We start from the raw sequence: 21,914 nt of genomic DNA on the forward strand, positions 1-21,914 counted from the left end.
TTTTTCTAAAATGACTGGCTTCTATTTTTGGGTCCTTTTCGGTTTGGATCGGACTCAACCCGCTCCGTTGGACCAATGTTAATATGGATCTGAACTCAGTCCAGGATCCATATTGACTAGGACTCGGTTCGGGTTGAGATCCAATTGGATTGGATATGAATTTGGATTGTCACCATGTACGTGACGAATATCTGAGAGAAACTATTACTTTGTCATATGTCACATCAGAGTACTAGTTGGTAGATTTCTTCACCAAAGCTCTTTCTGCTCTTCGTTTTATTTTTCTCCTTAACAAACTTTCGGTTATCTCTTCTTAAAGTTTGAGGGGGGTGTTAAAATATATATATATATATATATATATATATATATATATATATATATATATATATATGTCTTGTCAAGATTATCTGATAGGGGTATTTTTGTCTTTTCACATAGTTTTTTTTTCTAGAAACAACTATTTTACTAGGTTAGATCTTTTTTTGTTTTAATTAAATGTAACTTTTTGTTTTTTATTTCTTTTTTTTCTTTTTGAAATTACATTGGGGGTCCTACCATAGAGTCGTTGGGGGCTCCCAACGACTCTATGTGGGAGCCCCCAATGGTCTCTCTCTCATATTTTGTGTATAAATAGGGGACCTCTCCCCTTGTATTTCTTAAGCTTCTCAAGCTCTCTTCAATAAAGATTTCTATTTTTTATTCTGTTGCCTTTTTTAGGTTTTTGTATTGTCCCATCGAGGACTTCTTGTTTGTATTCTCAGTATTGGACTTGGTTAATGCTTTTGCATTCTTGGGTTATATTTCCACTTACTTCATTACAAGTATGACCTAAATAATGCAAAGTCTCACTAAAAACCTGCTATGTACAGTTATTGCCAACATAATAGACTCGATGTCGAAAACATGTGTTAACTTGGATCTCAGATGGGATCATTTATGAACAAAAAACTGGGGCTTACTTGGGCCTTAAAAGACTTCTATACATCAGACAAAGTCATCACGGCTTGTTTGCTTGGCTAACTCTTCACAGATTTGATCACCTAAGCTGAGTAGTTTGAAATCTTTCCTATACCTGTACTGGTTGATTTAGTATTGACAAGGCAAAAACAAACTTTTGATCAAGGTTGGGCTCTTCATTAAGAAGGCAGCTTCAGTCAAGGTCTTGAAGTTGATTTTTGTGCAACTAAATTGAATTTGGTTGACTTTTTACTTGACAGTTGAGTAAACTAAGACATGGTCAGTCCAAGTAAACTGTGGAGAAATGAGTCTCAAGGCTCACAACGACTTTATTTAACAGGGAAAGTCAACTAGGTGATTGGAATATATCCCTCGAGTCCAATCCTACTCTTTAAATTATGTAAAAGGCATTCATATGCTATCAGATGTTCAAACAGTTCCTGTTCATGGTTAGAATCATGGTGTTAGCCTTTTTCCATAACCCTGTTGTTTGGCTCATTTGTGTTTATGACAATAAATAGTAGATTAACTAATTGGATGCTCTAAGTTTTGATATTTTAATCTTAAATTACTGTTAATTCATATTGCAACCTTATGTAGAATTAATTTTCATATCCTCCAAGAAGTTTGTTTGATTTTCCAATATTTTCGTGTTTTTTTGTCTTGGGAAACAGCAGAATAGGTCAAACAATTGTCAACTTACTCTGGAAGAATTTAGCTTTTACTTACAGACTATGATAATGAATTTACTTGCTTTTCTCTACAGAAGGTTACTCCCACAGTATTATAATCTCAGCATGTTGTCGCAATGGGCTTATTGAAGACGCCAAGAAGCTAGCAGAGGAATTCGAGGCCAACAATTACAAATATGACTTGGTAATGCTGAATACTTTACTCAGAACTTATTGCCGAGCTGGAGAAATGGAACATGTAATGAAGATTCTTAGGAAAATGGACGAGTTGGCAATTTCTCCTGATTGGAACACATTCCAAATTCTCATTAAATATTTCTGCAAGCAAAAGATGTATAGTCTAGCATACCGTACCATTGAAGACATGCACAGAAAGGGCCATCAACTGGATGAGGTTAGTGATTTTGTTCACTCTTGATGACAAAGTTTGTTTCCTTCACGTTGAGTTTCAGACATTTTGCTTTTGACATAATTATGTTTTTCATCCATCAATTGTGAATGGGCGTGCATCTGGGAAGTCTTTTCCATTAGTAAAACAAATTATCAGCTGAATGTGTTCTGGCAGTTGAAAAATATGCAGTATATTTTCGATACAGTGTTAGTCCAGTGGAAGGTTATGCATGCAGTGTCACGAAGTGGCATGGAACCTGAGGTACAAATAAAGGTTGAAAAATATAATGAACAAAATACTAAATGCATTTAACATAGTGCATTTAGCTAAACAGAAAACAACAAACTCAGACATTCATAGGAAGTTAGGAACAACAAAGGATAAAAAAATAAAGAATTTTATTAATCATAAAAATGTACAGAAATTACAAACCTAATCCTCACTACAAAGTACTCTCTCTCTCTCTCTCTCACACACACACACACACACAACTATCCATCACTCTCTCACCTTACACAAGGCACACAAACTCACATTTATAGAGGGGAGATCAAAAGGGAGAGAGGAGGGCTAGCTTAACGGCTAGTTGGACCTCCTTTAACTAGCCGTTAGGCTTAGTCCCAATGGCTAGTTTGGTCAACTTGATTTGACCAAAAATAAAAATAATAATGAAAAAATAAAAATTACAAAAAAAGATTAAAATAATGACTAAAATAAGAGAACCTATTCTAAGTATACATTATGTATACTTGATCTAAAAATATCTAAAGATACAATACATAAGTATACAAAGGGTATACTTTGGATACAATAAAATACAAAGGAAAATACCTATAAGTATACCTTAGTATACTTAGGAATATAATACAATGCATATATCTTAACACCCTCCCTCAAACTTACGGTGGACAATCGAAAGTTTGTAAAGCTAATACAAGGGACAAGAATAGGTCTTCAAAAACCTCAAACGATAATCTTTAATGTGAGCCTTTCAACAACAATAGATCTTCCAAAGGAAACTCCGTGATCATTATTAGGAATCCAATCTACAAATCTCCTCTTAATCTTCTCCCCAATATCAAATCCCAACCTTTTATTCAAATCCTTTTAATCACATCCCTAGATCTACCTTTGGATCTCGGATATGTAGGAAACATATCCAGATCCGCTCAAATTCTATAAATAAGGGGGCCTTTTCCCTATTTTGAGGATCTGGAATAAAAAACTTGAGCAACCTTACTCTGCAGAAATCCTTTCACAGCTTAGCCTAGGATCCAGATCACCCAACTTACTCATTTTTGGAGCTTGAACCAAGCCGAAGTATCATCTGTGCTCCCCCGTGTTTGACCATCGTAGAGAGGGCTACCTAAGCCCATGATAAGTTTGGTTATATTTTTGTTGTCCAATCCATAACTTTGTTTAGATCCTACATTGAAATAACAACACAAGGCAACAACTACAACAAAAAGATTATAACACAAATATAGTCAAAATTCGAAAAACACAAAAGGGATTGCTATATAGTATTAGTTTATATATATATATATATATATATATATATATATATATATATATATATATATATATATATATATATATATGAAGAGAGAGGATGGCCAAGCACACGAAAGACACAAAAAATACAATAATTAATATAAATCACAATCATTTAAATAATTACGAGAAGAACTATTTAAAAATATTTCAAAACAAGTGCAAAAAAACATGTAAAAGGTACAATAAGCCTTTCAAACAAGTGTTATAAAAAAAATTCAAATCTCTAGTAATTTTAAAATAACCAGTCACAAAAACAACACATTTCCACCGATAGACACCAAGAGGCAAGCATGCTCAAACAATATTTCAATAACTTTGACAGACATTTCATATGAAGATATAAATCATCAACAATTCTAAACAACTATATCAAATTGTCAATAAGTATGAATCATATAAGAGTAAAACTACAACATCTCAAAGAAATGCAAAAACTCAAAGGATCATAACAATATAAGTGTCAATAACAATATCAATATCAAGGTTTTAAAACCCGTGACTCGGAACTCGACTCGTTCTTTATTGACTCGTGACTCGGCGGGTCAACTCGGTGACTCGGACCGGGTTTTGTTAACTTTTGGTTTTAAAAGAAAAACAATATATAATTTGTCTCAAACCATGTTTTTCAGTAAACATATAGTCTAAAGAGTTGACAATAAAAAATTGCAAGTTCAGAGTAGAAAAAGTACAAACTTCTTCATAACAAGGTCACATGGAAAGATCAAGTTACATGAAGAAACTTCTTCATAACAAGCATGTCTTTCGTATTCAATGAAGGCCCCATGTAACTGAGTCTAGAAACATACTTAAACTCAAGTTTCTAAATAGAATGGTTTAGGAATTTCAGCTAAACTTCTTCAGAAGACACCCTAGCTTTTGTTAGCTTTCCTTTCTAGTGATCTCACCTCATTGAGAACAGCAACACATCATCTTGCATAAAAAGCCAGATTGAATTAGTTGCAACAAGGTAAAACAACAATAAGAGAATGAATCACCAGAAGAAATTCCAATTATGACCAAGGGAAATGCTGTCACATGGATACATGTACAAGCATACTGTACAAGATCAGCACAACTGGTATGATATGGGTGTTTCTGTCAAAATCAAAAAATAAGGATGACAGGGTACAGATTGTTATGCACAAGTGTGATACAGACTTTGTACAAAAATGTATTTTTATATACAATGAAGGATATGATATGTGTTCATAAAACAACACTCAAAGGCACCCAACACCAGAACATGAAGTACAAGCACCGATACGTGTATGCTTCACTTTTTTGTTAGATCTTTGAATCATTTTTTTTGCCAATATGTTTAATCAACACATAAAGATTGATAGATTATTGTATCTTTGAACTGGTTTGTCTTGTAATTTATTATTAAACTGTTATTTTGAAATACCCAAAAAATCAAATTTCAAATATCCCAGAACTCGGCCGAGTCCGGCTGAGTCAAGTTTACCCTGTTGGGTTGACTCGCTGGAGGGCCGAGCCGAGCCGAATCAACCGAGTCACCGAGTTGACTCGGTGAGTTTTAAAACCATGATCAATATATAACAATCTATACAAGGCATATTATAATGCATAAGCATGCTACAACAAACAACAACAACAACTACGCCTTCATCCCAAAACAATTGGGGTCGGCGATATGAACCAACAAAGAAAATCATTCTGGGTCTTCCACATGAATCCTTCTCCTCCAATCATTTCTATCCAATGCCATGTCCTCAGTGAGGTTCAAAGCATTCATATCCTTTCCTATCACCTCCATCCATGTCTTCCTATGCCTACCCCGACCTCTTTTAACTAATATATTTTCCCATTTCTCCATCCTTCTAACTGGAGCATCATTAGGCCTTCGTCGAATATGTCCAAACCACCGTAAACGATTCTCTCTCATCTTATTTTCAATGGGTGCAACACCTACCTTCTTACGTATCTCCTCGTTCTGAATCTTATCTTTTATTGTATTTCCACACATCCATCTCAGCATACGCATCTCAGCTACACTCATTTTCTGAATATGATGTCTCTTGGCAGCCCAACATTCCGTACCATATAGTAAAGCAGGCCTAATAGTCGTCCTATAAAACTTTCCCTTCAACCGCAATGGCATTCTACGATCGCACAACACTCCAGTTGCACTCTTCCATTTCATCCACCCAACCTTTATCCTATGATTTACATCTCCATCAATTTCTCCATACTTTTGAATGATAGATCCCAAATATTTGAAAGAATCATCCACCGGTATTTCTTGCTCACCAAGCTTCACTACACTCCCATCTCTATTTCGTTGCTTACTAAATCGACATTCCATGTATTCTGTCTTACTCTTACTCAACTTAAAACCTCTTGCTTCCAATGTCTGTCTCCATAATTCTAACTTAGCATTAACCCCAGATCTAGACTCATCAATGAAAATAATATCATCAGCAAACAACATACACCACGACACATTTTCTTGAATTGATCTCGTAAGCTCATCCATCACTATAGCAAATAGGAAAGGGCTTAAAGCAGATCCTTGATGTAACTCAACCGTTATAGGAAAATTGGTTGTCACCCCTCCACAAGTGCGGACATTGGTTACTACTCCTTCATACATATCTTTAATTATACTAATGTACTTGAGAGAAACACCTTTCTTCATCATTGTCCACCAGAGAACGTCCCTAGGTACTCTATCGTAAGCCTTCTCCAAATCAATAAAAACCATATGCAAATCTTTGTTCCTCTCTCTTTTTCTCTCAATAAGTTATCTAAGAAGATGTATAGCTTCCATAGTAGATCTTCCAGGCATAAAACCAAATTGATTATCCGATATCATGACAACCTTCCTCAACCTAGACTCAATCACCCTCTCCCAAAGTTTCATAGTATGACTCATGAGTTTTATACCACGATAGTTTGTGCAATCTTGTATATCACCCTTATTCTTATATAGAGGCACCAAAGTACTCTTCCTCCACTCATTAGGCATCTTATTTGTCCGCCAAATCTTGTTAAAAAGATTTGTCAACCATTCTAAACCTTTCTCTCCCAAGCATTTCCAAGTCTCGATAGGTATACCATTTGGGCCAACTGCCCTTCTTGATTTCATTTTCTTCAAAGCCTCTGCAATTTCTTTCTTTTGAATCTTGCGCATGAAGTCACAATTCATCTCATGAAAAGGAATGAAAAAGTCTCCAAGATCCTGAGCATGACTTTCATTAAATAGCTTATCAAAATAATCTTTCCATCTCTCCTTAATCTCCTCATCTTTGACTAAAACCCTTTGCGTTTCATCTTTGATACATCTAACCATACTCAGATCCCTCGATTTCCTATCTCTCATTTTTGCAATCCTATAAATATCCTTCTCACCATCTTTGGTATCCAACTTGTCATAAACCTCCTTATATACCTTATCCCTCGCGTTCCGAACTACTATTTTAGCTTCCTTCTTTGCTATCATATACTTCTCCAAATTCTCATTATCACGACTTTTACTCAGATTTCTATAACACTCTCTTTTAACCTTAATAGCTAATTTGACGTCCTCGTTCCACCACGATGTATCCTTACCTAGCGGTGCACCGCCTTTAGACTCACCCAATACCTCCTTAGCCACCTTTCTCATGCCACCCGCTATCTTATCCCACATAGATTCTGAATCCTCCTCGAGACACCAATCAACTTCCTTAACTACCCGCTCTACAAACATTCCTTGTTTAGCTCCTTTCAGTGCCCACCACTTAATTCTAGGATCTATCCTATGTCTATCCCTTTTGCGGCATTGTCTAATTCTAAGATCTAAAATTAAGACTTTATGTTGTGTAGCTACACTTTCTCCCGGTATAACCTTACAATCGATGCAACAACCCCTATCTCTCTTTCTAAGTAGGAAAAAATCTATCTGACTCGTATTAACCCCACTTTTAAATGTTACTAGGTGAGACTCCCTCTTCCTAAACCAAGTGTTTGCTAAGATCATATCATAGGACAAACCAAAATCTAAAATCCTTTCTCCACTATCGTTTCTTTCTCGTATACCATAGCCTCCATGGATACTCTCAAATCCATCCCTACTAATGCCTACATGCCCATTAAGGTCACCGTCGATGAAAAGCCTTTCTCCATAAGATATCCCTTGTACTACTCCATCTAAATCTTCCCAAAATTGATGCTTAGTGGAATCATCTAAACCTACTTGAGGTGCATAAACACTAATAATATTAATAATATCCGTACCTAATACTAATTTAATAAGTAAAATCCTATCACCCTTCCTACGGACCTCAACTACATTATCTATAAACTCACGACTCATAACAATCCCTACTCCATTCCTATTCCTATTTATTCCTATATACCAAATCTTATATCCCCAAGGTTCTATCACTTTTGCTTTCTCACCTACCCATTTGGTCTCTTGTAGACATAAAATATCAATCTTTCTCCTACACATAACATCTACTAACTCTACCAACTTACCAATTAAAGACCCTATGTTCCAAGTGGCTAACCTAATTTTATGGTCTTGGACTAACTTCTTTACCCCCACCCATCCAACAAAGTGAGGGAACCCTTGCCTATTTGACACCACACCCGGGCGCCGGTGTGACGCGTCGCTTCCGGGCGACTACCTAGCAACCCTTGCCCATTTATCACTGCCTTCGGGCCTATAGAGTACAGCGCGTCGCTCAGTAGGGAACGCCCCAACGAAATTCTCATATTGGTTCATATTCATAGGGTATGACTAAGTTTTTATGCTGGCTGTCACAGGCCTACCGCAACCCTCCTCCTTTATCCGGGCTTGGGACCGGCAGTGTATAACTAAACAGTTATACACAGGCGGAGTTAATGCATAAGCATGCTAATGGAGCATTAAAAAAATAACCATTTTTTATAAAAGGACAACAAAAAAGATTAGAAAATATATGAAGAGCTTTTAAAAAATCTCAACAGTAGTTTGATCACCACAAACAATCACCTCATTGACCTCCAACTCAACATCCTCAAAATCTGAGTGTATTAGAACAAAGGACAAGAAATAAAAAACAAGTGTCAGCAATAACCATACCAGTGACCATGCACTAGCAATACTAGCTATCTAAATTGACAATAAACACCAGCTACAACCACAAGAGGTGCACACACCTCACCTCACAAATGGTTGTAAAACTGTAAACAACACAATCAACTACAACGGGTGCACATAACTCACCACACATATGGTTGTAAAACTGATAAGCAAGACCCCTTGTCTACAGAAAAATCACATAAATAAGAGGGAAAAGGGAAAACCAAGAGAGGTAAAAAAATGTTTAATAAAAGCAAACTAATGTCAACAAGAGGATAAGCAAGATGTTTTGAAACATAATATTCAAATCAAGGAAAGAAGAATAAATTTTGCAATATCATGCTATTTAATTCATAGGAAACCAACATGGTCACAAGAAAATGATAGTTTAGCCATCACAAATAAAGATCCATATAAGCATCCAACATAATAACACGGGCCAAATAAATAGTTGAATAATACAACACACTCACAGAACCAGAGATCAAACATCCGTCAGTTAGAGCCAAACTGAGTGCTAACACTAGCACTCATAAATTGACAATCTAAATTGAAAAAAACGATAAGGTGCACACAACTCACCATAATAATCAAACATCTCTGGATCCACAACAACGAGGTGCACACAATTCACCTCAAAAGGCCAAAGGAAAGAGTTGATGCATTAAAGAAAAAACTCTGATGGACTAAATAAAAGCCAAAAGAAGGCAACAAGAAAACCTCATAAATTACTTTCCAAAAAAGAGGCTATAAACAAGAGCCAACTTGAAACACAAGATTTCATATCAAATTCAACAAAGGGAGTTTAAAATCTCGAGTAAATAAAGGTGCAATCATATGCAAAACAAGATGACAAACATATCACTAAAATCCTCATGACAGGTCACAAACATGACATTCATAAGTCTCAAAAAACTTTATGCAATGAAAGACGATGCAAGGAAATGGTTAAGGAGTGTGATGCCACTATACGCCACACAAAGGGTAAAGGAAGCACACAAGGTCACTAGGGCAAAAGATCACAACCTATTAAGGGCAAGAGAGAACACACTTAAAATATTAATTTTATTTATTCTCACAAATACACAAAATATGTATGAAGAAAGACCTGCATTAATTCTCAATCATCACAAATAAAAACATACACAACAATATAAATATGCATGTGCACAAGACATAAATAGATATGCCTATAAAGCATTCACATGTAGGATCCACCAAGGGGAGACAAACATACAAATAATTAAGAGAAACATGAGATAAAATAATTTTTTAATAACTTCCAAGAGTTCAAACACAATGGAGAGTATAAGAGCAGACATACACAGATTTCACAATCAATATCATTTAATCCTTAATGCATGAAGAACTTTACTTTGATAAATATTTAGGGTATCATTATGTACCTCACTTAGCAAGGTCGTGATGATACAACACAAGAGAAGCATATGAGTATAAAACATCAATGAAGAGTGCAATACCAAAGCCATAAAAGACAAGATAACAAAAAATATGTGCACAAGCACTAGATCAATACAGGGAAATACAATGTTTCAAGAGCACACACTAGTCATTAATAGGCACAATCACAAAAAATATTATTTTATTGTCCTTAAAATTCTCAAGAGAGGCATACAAGAATAATTTGAAAATTCACAAAAAATCATACTCTGTGGAATCATGCTTATAAACATTCATGTATGACAATTGTAAGAACTCACAATACTTAAAACAAGTCAATACCTCTCACACATGATATAAGACTCACAATTTTTTTAAAATGATTTTAGAATATACTCAACAGAAGACATGCTTTGACATATATAAATTTTAACAAGCACAAGCACAAACAATTCACAATAGTTCATAAATGCTTCAAATAAGGTACTAAAAATACTAAAACAATAGATAAACGCTCAAAAGTACTAGACCTTATGGGGAACACAAAAGCCAAGTAATATCACATAAAATCATATGCATGCGCATTGCATTATGCCATTACACCAAAATGGATGTAGCATGTCATATCAAACATTTAACAACATTGAAAATGTATACTAATATGAGACTAACATAAATTATAAAGTATAAATATTTAAACCTATGGGAAGATACGTGAAGTTTCAACGATCTCAAACATGTAGTTACAAATAACCAAGGAAAAGTCTAAATATCAAATCATTTTTAATAAATTTCACAAAGACCCATAACTAGAAACTACCACATACATAATATAAGTGAAAAATGAACATATATAAAGTTTTATACATACCGCATTTCCTTGTGACTAAGTCATTCCTCGATCAGATACTCCTCAAGCACATACTCGATTAAAGGATTTCTAAAGCACCACCAAAAATCAAACACCAAGATCATATCTTGGCTCTGATACCATATCTGATATCATGAAGTGGCATGGAACCCGAGGTACAAATGAAGGTTGAAAAATATAATGCATTTAGCTAAATACAAAACAACAAACCCATACATTCATAGGAACAACAAAGGATAAAAAAATAAAGAATTTTATTAATCATAAAAATGTACAAAAATTACAAAGCTAATCCTCACTACAAAGTACACTCATACACACGCACACCTAAGTATCCATCACTCTCTCACCTTACATAAGGCACACACAGTCACATTTATAGAGGAGATATCAAAAGGGAGAGAGGAGGGCTAGCCTAACGGCTAGTTGAAGGAGGGTTCAATGGCTAGTTGGACCTCATTCAACAAGCCGTTACGCTTAGTCCCAATGGCTAGTTTGGTCAACCTTATTTGACCCAAAAAAATAAAAAAATAACAAAAATAAAAATTAAAAAGTAAAAATTAAAATTTAAAAAAAGTCATTTTAATAATGACTAAAATAAGAGACACTATTCTAAGTATACATTGTGTATACTTGATCTCAAAGTATCTAAATATACAATACATAAGAAGTATACAAATGGTATACTTTCAAATTAAGTTGTGATTATAATAATTAGCAGTCAAATTTGTGTATTCAATCAATATCATTTGTGTAGCCTCCCAATTCTCTGTGTGCATGCATGTTGATGCATCTGCACAAATATTAGTTTCCTTTTGATGGATTTTGAAATGACTGGCTGGTCTAACATGGTAGGCATGCAATTTTCATGGCAAAAGACTTGTCATTATAGGGGCCACAACAGGGGGAGGAAAAGAGATGTCTGAATAGTTTTTTTTGGTGATAATGCATGCATAACAAGATATTGACTTATCAAAAACATATTGCATACTAAATAATATAAATTTATTTTCTAGATTCTGTTATGAGTGGTGATTTTGCTGGTGGAAATAGTAACTGAATGCAATAGCATTATAAAAGCTTCATATTGATTAGTCTTTAACATAAAGTCCATGAGCACAAATAGTTGTCAAGATAAGCCACTGGATTGGCTCCCCTCTTTGGGATGATCAATTGTACTTGTTAATTCTTTATTAATATAATTTAGAGCATAGTCTCCAGCATTTCATTCAAAAAAAAGTAATCAATCAAGATTTCTCAAGACATGGAACTAGAAAGAAAACAATTGATCACCATTTATTTGATTGATTAACCTGCACAATGGAATCCAGGAAGAGAAAGAAAGATTCGTATCAAACAATCTCTCTTACTTAGGTCCTATGTAATCAAAAGCACTAGGCACCACCTAAGCAATAACAAGGGGCCCCAACTAATTTTCTTTTTTCCTCAAAATATGAAACAATGGTCAAAAATAAAAAATAACCAAGACAAAAGCAAATCCAAGTTATGACATTATAAACCTCTCTCTCTTGGAGGAACAAGAATAAGAGGAGGACGATGAATAGTAGTAGAAGAAGAAGGTAGATGATTTGTAGGTGAGGAATTGCTTAGAGAGTGCCTAGTTTAGTGACTGGGAAAAGGCCCAGTACTTGGTGCAGGCTGCTGACTAGCTTGACCAGTTGAATAGTCGATAAATTAGTTGTGGTATTTACTGCAAGGTTTGAGTCCACAGTGGGCAGGGCTTATGTAAAGAAGGTTACTTGTAGAAAACCAAGAGGCTATCGCGTCAGTGGCATGCTATGTAACATGGACATTTCTAACAGGGCAAAACACCCATGTCACACCCGTACTGATGCAGGTGCGACACTTGGACACTGCTGCCTTTATGTCAGGTGAAGTCAACCACCACTGAGGTCCATTTCTGTCTGCAAGTAGATTGTGTTAACCCCAACTAAGTCCACTTTTATCTAGATTATATTCTTAAATGCACACACACGTGTGTGCATGTGTGTGTGTGTGTATATATAGGAAAGGAGACCATCCAACCAATGACGATCGGATGGCTCCCTTCTCTAATGTTTGAGTGTTTCATCGATTGTACCTTATATATTTGTTCTTCATAATTTATTTAGTGAGAAATATTAACATGTTTTTTGAAATGTGAAAAATCGGCAACTCACAATGCATTTAAAACTGTACAATACAAAGTATTGTGGGCCGTTGATTTTTAGTGCTTTAAAAAATGCATCTAAATATCGAAAATTCATAATTCAAAACATGTCGCTTACTCAATGAATGATAAAAATCCAATATGTAAAGTCAGATTGATGAAAAACCCGATTGTTAGAGAAGCAATGCCTTCGATCATCATCATTGTTGATTCCGGACCTTCCTTTGGTTTGATGATCCCCCTTATATATAGGGTAAATATTGACTACTAATGAAGGTAAGAAACTAATGAGTAGAAACCACTCTTTTCTTCAAAAAATTCCATTTTTGTTAGATCAAATGTTTCGGATGTGATCTAAATGGTTTGTTTAGTAGGAAACTTGTTTTGAATCATGTGATTATGACAAGTAATTAGGTTTTTAAAGGGGTCCAAAAATCAACGGCCTACAATGTGCCAAAATTTCATAACTTGTCTTTACTGCAAAAGAATGCCTTGTCTTGACCTTTGCTTATTTTTTCAGAGTTTTGATACAAGCACACATATGCATGCACACATACACACACATGGCTGCATGCAGACATACACACATGCACACACACACGTCTAATTTGAAGACACTGGAATATGGTTGTGGTTCATATTAAGTGCTTCAGCATGTTAGTGGGTAAATGAACTGTTAACCATATGATGCTTGTGTAACATTAGCTTTGACCATCTGTTGTCTTTTTTTCTGTCATTGTAACAGCTGAAAAACTGTTTGTCTTCAAGTGATGCAATGTTAAACATCTAAGCTTTGTGTTCCACAGGAGCTATGTTCTTCTCTTATTATATATCTGGGACAAAGTGGTGCCACATCAGAAGCATTTTCTGTTTATAATATGCTGAGATATAGTAAGCGTACACTGTGCAAGGCACGTCATGAAAAGATGCTTAATATCTTAGTTTCAGGTGGGCTTCTAAAAGATGCATACGTCATAATGAAGGTATGCCTGTCCTATTGTATGTGTTCTTACTCTGTTCTTTTGTAAAAGTTTATGTGATTAAGGGCAGTTTATTTTGCAGGATAATATAGAGTCCATCTCTTGGCCATCTTTGGAAAGATTTCTTACTTCATTTATGAAATATGGTAACATAAACTTGATAAATGATGTTCTCAAAGCATGCAACAAATCATCCTATAGGATTAATCAGGTAAGAAACTTTTACTTTGCTGCATTTTCTGGAGTTCATGGTGTTCTGATTGACCAATCTTATGTGCAGCAGCAACAGTATTCCAACTATATCATATGCACATCATTCCTCCTCCTCTGTCTGTTGGGGTCGATCTAACTGGTTTCAAACAATTGGTCAATAATCTGTGCCTTCCCCCTCTAGAAGTCCTCTCAACATGGAATTCTTACTCAATTTAACCTTTGATTGAATTTAAAGTTTTAAATTGGTTGGACTTGGATTTTGGATCCAAATCCAAGATCCAAATCCATATCCAAAATCCATATGGATCTCAACCTGGACCAGATCCTAGTTAATATGGGTCTTGAACTGAGTCTAGATCCATATAAACTCGGATCAAATGGATCTAATCCGATCCAATCCAATCCAAAAAATATAAAAAATAGAGGTAGGTCATTTTTTAAAAACGCGATTTTCGTGACAATCATAACCCAATTTCAGAAAAATGAAATATCAATGTTCTCAGAATTAGTAGATGCATCTAACGATATACTTTCCTAATTTTTGCCTCTAAATTTTGCTTGAATTTAACTTGAATTTCGCTTAATTTTTTGCTTGATTTTAAAGGTTACAAATAAAAAGTTTCTCAAATATTATTCACCTCGTTTTGGTCTTGTCAGTGGGCCTTGGGCCATGCACAGACCTAGCTGACGTCGCCTAAAATTGAGGATATTTTCCATGATTTTTTATCAACTTTATAAAACACATCCAAAATTTCAAAAACGTAGAATTTAAAACTATGAAAAAACACATAATATTACATTTATAGTGTGTGAATCTTGGATTACGATCGTGGGGGACCGTGAGCGTAACGACTCCAACTGACCCTCGAAAAATAATAGAATTTTCTTTTTAAGCATTTGTGAAAAACCTCCCAAGGACCTAGGGTTTATCACAAATTTAATATAACCTAACCACAAACTATTTCATGCATTGAATCAACTTGAAGTAATAAAATAGACTTCATTAATTAAATAAAGAAGTCAAAAAGTTTAAAAACATAAAATCGACTCTCACAATTCTTGCATCCTGGTCAAAACCCAAACACCAAGTCACAGTCTCTCGTCCTCCAGCCAACCAGTCCTATATGTCACTGAGCATCTGTGCACCCATAGTTTATCACAGATTTAATATAACCAAACCATAAATCATTTCATGCATTGAATCAACTTGAAGTAATAAAATAGACTTTATTAATTAAATCAAAAAGTCAAAAAGTTAAAAAACATAAAATCGATTCTATCACAATTCCTGCGTTCTGGTCAAAACCCAAACACTAAGTCACAGTCTCTCGTCCTCTAGCCAGCCAGTCCTATATGTCACTGAGGATCTGTGCCTGTAAAACAATTTTAGAAAACGGGTAAGAACCAAAGTCTTCATACGAATTCCTTTAAAAATCCAACAGTAAAGGAAATAACATAAATTAATTCATGTATAAATTTCAAAGGAAAATCACAATCAATAATTTACCATGATCAACTTATCATTTAAGCATTCAACCAAATATCATGCAGAATCAAATATGCAAACATTAATAAACTAATGCTGAATAGTAAAATATTTATGATTCAATGCATATGCATGAATAACTTATTAAGTTATTTATCAGAGTTGCTTTTGCATGCATATCCTTATTTAAATGCACACAAGTTTAATTTTCACTTTTTCTTAAACCCTCGGATACTCAAAATGAGCACAATTCTCAAAGTGCAAGTTAGGTTCTCAGTCATATCTTAAACATAATTTGTATTTTAATTACTGTATTTCACACTTGTTCCTCGACCGATATCAGGAATCCTCACCTTTCATTGGAACATTAGGAATCATCACCTAATGTTAGGACATCAATGAAAATCCTCAACCATTGACATTACTTTCTTGGTATACCAATAACTACAACTGAATCAACACCACTACCCCCACGCAAAGTGGATGAAAGCTCTCTAAAATCATGGTTGGAAAGTGAACTACACATCGGGTTCTAGGGCACAATCGCACACGAAATTTTAGTATCCTCACTCTCCCTATTATCGTTATCCAAGATTCTCATACTGTAGAAGGGACATCAAGAGATTAATTATACTATTTTGGTATCTTTTACCATTTCAAATAAATTTCAAGTTCTTTACACAAGAACCGTTTTGCAAATCAACATGCAAAAACAATTTTGGGATCTGGCCCTCACAATTTAACAGTGTAATTAAATTTAGAAAACCGATAAATTTTCAAAAATTATTTTACAATGCATAAACAATTCAATAACATTGGAGTAACACATGCTCCTGGCCTACATAGGCCCACAGTGGTTCACATATAACCACTAGCATATCTCAACAAGTAATTTATGCCAATTGCAAAATTTCAATGAACATAAACAGATACAATTTCATAATTCATGTTCACTGTGCACATTAAAAAACACAAAAAAGAATGCACATTTAGTCAAGCTCATACACATGTGAATAAAAAGGCTTGCAGACCACACCAATCATGATCAAATTTTGTGCATATGATCATGGTCATGCAAACATATAATTATATTTAGATTCATGCGTATGATATGCACAATTGCAATCTGATTGGTGTCAAAGAAATACATTTTCCAATAAGATTCATGTACATGATCATCTTCATATACGTAAATCAGCTATGCAGAAAATTGCAAGTGCCGATCAAATCCGTGTACAGAGTCAGTTTTATGAACACGAATTGACTATACAACAATTAACCACTATTGGTCAGATTCATGTACATAATCATAATCATATACATGGATCGCCTAGTCAGAAAGTGAACACTTGCTGGTCGGATTCATGTACATGATCAAATTCATGTACATATATCAACCATGCAGAAAATATCCATAGCTGGTCCGATTCATGAACATGATCAGAATCATGTACATGTATCGACCTTATAAAGAAATACTAGTTGGTCAGATTCATGTACATGATCAGATTCATGTACATGGATCAACTGAACATAAAATATCACAAGTTCATGTACATGGATCAATCAACATAGAATATCAATCAGCTGGTCTGATTCATGCACATGAACAGGTTCATGTACATGGATCGGCCAACATAGAATATCAATCAACTGGTCTGATCCATGTATATGAGCAGGTACATGTACATAGATCAGCCGACATATTTCAACATATCGACAGCTGGTCTGATCCATGCACATGATCAGATTCATGTACATGGGTCGGCCAGACATGAATAAACATATTAATAGCTGGTTTGATCCATGTACATGATCAGATTCATGTACATGGGTCGGCCAGACATGAATAAACATATTAACAGCTGGTTTGATCCATGTACATAATCAGATTCATGTATATGGGTCGACCAGACATGAATATATAGCAGCTGGGCTGATTCATGTACATGGATCGGACAGACACTGGATTCAACTGCTAGCCAGATTCATGTACATGAATAGGTTCATGTACATGGATCAACCAGACATAGAATTCAGCTGCTGAAAAATAACATAATCAGGTGGTCGGCAGAACTGAAATACATGTGCATATTTCAAGAGCAATGAAATCAGCAAAATAAAAAACATATATATATATATATATATATATATATATATATATATATATGAGTATGAAATCGGCAAATCAAAAAACACATATATTTCAGATGCATGAATACCGAAATCGACAAATCTGAAACACATGCATATTTTCAAATGCATGAACAAGGAAATTGACCAATTTGAAACACATGTATATTTTCAGATGCATGAACATGGAAATAGACAAATCTGAACCACGTATATAGTTTTAGATGCATGAGTAAGGAAATCGATCAAACTGAAATATATATATATATATATATATATATAAATATAATATATGTATAATTTCAGATGCATGAACAAGGCAAATCGACAACCCTGGAATATATATACGTATATATATTCAGATTGTATGAACAGGGAAATCGACAATCATGAAAATTAAACATATATACATATATATATATACATACATATATATATATACATACATATATATATATATATATACATACATATATATATATATGTATGTATAATCAACAACATATATATAGCTTTGAAATCAGATTTCCCTTTTACCCCTCTAAACCTATGCTCAAATCAGTTTATATGATTCCCTTTTCCATGCGAATTAAGAGAGAAACTCGTACCTTGAATCGAAGTTACAAAAAGTTAGAAAAAAACTTGATGGATGACTTCTTCTCTTTTCTTACTCATACGATTTTTCCTCTTTTTCTCAAAGCCCATGAATTTCGCTTTTCTTTTTTTTCTCTCTTTCTCTCTCTCTCTCTCTAGAAAACGAGTTCTAGAGAGAGAGAGCTCTCTAGACCGCTTTTATATTTTTTTGTAAAGTGTTCTAGAGAGGGGGAGACGTCCCCTTCTAGATGCACTCTCTAAATGGGTGTAGAACTCTACTCCCTTATCCCCTTCTAGATTTTATCTCTTTTATTTTATTTTTATTATTTAATTTATATCCTCTTGGAATATTCTAGGGGGACATGCCCCCTTCTGGAAGGTCATATGGGGAAGAACTCTACCTCATCCTTATTCTTATTTAAAAGTTAGTTAAATTTAAAACTTTAAATTCAAGTTAGTTTTAAAATTGCCATGTATGAATTATGGATCCAAATTGGATCTACGATCCAAATTTATATCCAAATCCAAATGGATCCCAACCTAGATTGGATCCTAATCAATATTGATCTTGGACTAGGTCCAGATCCATATTAACATGGATCAATTGGAGCGGATCTGGTCCGTTCCAACCCAGAAAAAGCTCAAAAATAGAGGCCGGTCATTTTTGAAAAATGCATTTTTCGGGTCAACCATAATCCTATTTCAGAAAAAACAGATCTCCTATGAGATCTATGTTCCGAGGAGGGTCTATTAGTGGTCTTAACTAAATTTCACGTTTGAAATTCGCCTGAATTTCGCTCAAATTTAAAGGTTAAAAACTAATATTTCTCAAATTATAATTAACATAATTAGCTCTTGTCAATGGGCTCTGGGCCATGCCTAGACCTGGCTGACGATTTTTACCAATTTAAATATAAGTATATAATTCAAAAATTATATTTTAGACTTTAAAAATCATGAAAAAATTATGAGATATTTCAATGAGGATACTAAAACTCCCTATGCAATTTTTCCCAAGAACCCGACGTGAGGTTTATGTTCCTGGCCATGGTTTTAGGGAACTTTCAGTCACTTTGCCTGAGGGTGTTGTTGTTGATTCAACTGTAGTTATTGATATACCAAGAATGTGGCGCCAATGATTGTAAATTTTCATTGATGTCCCAGTATTAGGTGAGGATTCTTAATGTTCTGATAAAAGGTAATGATTCTTGATGCTCGTCGGGGAACAAGTGTGAGACCTAGTAATTAAAATACAAATTGTGTATTAAGCTATAACTGAGAACTACCTTGAACCTCGAGAACTTTTCCCATTTTGAGTATTTGTGGGTTTGTAATGAAAAGTGAAAATTAATTTTTTTTGTATTTAATAAGGACATGCATGCAAAAACAACTCTGATAAATAACTTAAGAAGTTATTCATGCATGTGCATTGATTCATGCATCCTTTACTGTTCAACATTAGTTGCATGTATTTCTAAATATTTGATTTAGCATGATATTGTTGAATGCTTGAATGGTAAGTTAGTTCTGATAAATTGTTTGTGATTTCCTCTTAAATTTGTTTATGATTTAATTTATATTATTTCCTTTGCTATTGAATTTTTAGAGGAATTTGTACGAGGACTTCGGTTCTTACCCATTTTCTAAAAATGTTTTTCAGACACATAGGCTCAGTGATGAGTGAGACTGGCTAGCTGGAGGACTCGAGGCTTTATGAATTGGTGGCTTGGGTTCTGACTTGTGTGCAGGATTAGATGGAGTTGATTTTTCAATTTTGAACTTTTGACTTATTGATTAAATCAATGAAGTTTGATTTATTGTTTTAAATTGACTCTATGCTTTGAATGGTTTATGGAATGGTTATATTAAATCTGTAATGCGCCCCTGGTCCTTGGGAGGTTTTCTGTAATTGTTTAAAAAAACATCACATTTTTCGAGGGTCAATTGGGGTTGGCTAAGTCCCAGAAGTATTATTCTAGAGGATGTATCATATTGTAATATGTTTCAATTCTAGTATAACAATGAAGCAGCTTCTCTCCCTCTCTCTTATGTCTCCATCGAATATTCTTTTCTGTCAAGTACCAATGTATCATTAATAGCAAACAATTATTCCATTTGTACAGTGGATATATACTAGCTCTTCATGTCTCAACCACAACAAGTATGGTATTTTCATTGTTTCCCTAGCAAAGATCGTTTCCTCAAGCAAATAAATTGTAGGCAAATTAAGTAAATCAGCTAATTGAGCTGAGAAAGATCTACATGAGCTGAGAAAGATCTACATGAGCGGAGAAACTTTCTCCTTTTAGTGTTTACAGTTAACATTTACCACCTTTTCAGTAGCAACTTTGCCCTTTAAATTAAAAATGACAATTCTATGGATTTGTGAATTTCGTAATTTACCTGATAATCTTCATCCTTAGACTAGTCCATGAATTTTCCTTTTTTCTTTTCTTGTATCTGTTGAGGCTTATATTTTCTGTATGAGCTTTTGCAGAAAGTGTTCTCTTTGGCTATATCACGATATGTTGCAGAACCTGAAAAAAAGGAGTTGCTTTTGCACTTATTACAATGGATGACTGGACAAGGCTATTGCATTGACTCATCTACGAGGAATTATCTCCTCAAGAACTCACATTTATTTGGTCGACATCTCATTGCTGATGTTTTATCCAAACAGTTTTCCATGTCAAGGAAGTTACAAACACAAACAGTGCCAGGAAGTTTAATGTAGGGCTTTTCAGACGCAAAGCATATATAGGTAATAATATGTTTCATATGAACTGGGTATTGCTCAGTTATAATCTTTTGTTGAGATATCTAAGTTTTCATCTTTTCAGTTTAGTTGACATTAAGTTCATAATGGCCAAAGCGGTAGGCTCCCTGCCTGGCCAAGGGGTTTTAACCACTTGGGGGTGGGCCATACGGCAGAGGGTCAATCTCTCCCAGATCTTCTAGAACTTCTCTCTCTCTCTCTCTCTCTATCTATCTATCTATCTATATATATATATATATATATATATATATATAGAGAGAGAGAGAGAGAGAGAGAGAGAGATGGTCCTACCCCTTTTTTTGTTAGTTCCTATTAGGACACTCTAGAAATTGTACTTTCAAGTATTTTTTGGTCGATCTGAACCATTAAATGTGTTTATCATTGCTTATTTACTAAGAAACAAGCTTTCTTTCAAATTGATTTGATGTAAAAATGTAAATATTTTATCATCAAATTTTAGTACAATAGCTTTTTTACCTCTTTAAAACACATCTGAGCATAAAAAATCTTAATCAAATACATGCTCCCTATTGAGTAAACAATAATAAACACATCTAACGGTGCAGATTGAGCAAAAAATACTTGAAGGAACAACTTTTGGAAGGTCTTAATGGGACCTAAC

At 34.5% G+C, this 21,914-nt stretch overlaps 1 protein-coding gene across 2 annotated transcripts in view; it reads left to right on the top strand.

Moving 5' to 3' along the window:
• The window catches only part of EMB3103 (Pentatricopeptide repeat (PPR) superfamily protein), a 58,319-nt gene that overhangs the window by 34,837 nt on the left and 1,568 nt on the right, over positions 1–21,914 (top strand). For both annotated transcript variants that reach the window (XR_016428087.1, XM_089990187.1), the window contains exons 7-10: positions 1,724–2,043; positions 13,917–14,093; positions 14,173–14,301; positions 21,014–21,277. Coding sequence is in view for 1 of the 2 variants with exons in the window: in XM_089990187.1 (XP_089846313.1) it covers positions 1,724–2,043; positions 13,917–14,093; positions 14,173–14,301; positions 21,014–21,250 (863 nt within the window). In the remaining variant the exon portion in view is untranslated. The remainder of the gene's footprint in view (positions 1–1,723; positions 2,044–13,916; positions 14,094–14,172; positions 14,302–21,013; positions 21,278–21,914) is intronic.

This window comes from Nuphar pumila, chromosome 15, assembly GCF_984573655.1.
Source record: "Nuphar pumila chromosome 15, dmNupPumi1.hap1.1, whole genome shotgun sequence".
Classification (NCBI taxonomy): Eukaryota; Viridiplantae; Streptophyta; class Magnoliopsida; order Nymphaeales; family Nymphaeaceae; genus Nuphar; species Nuphar pumila.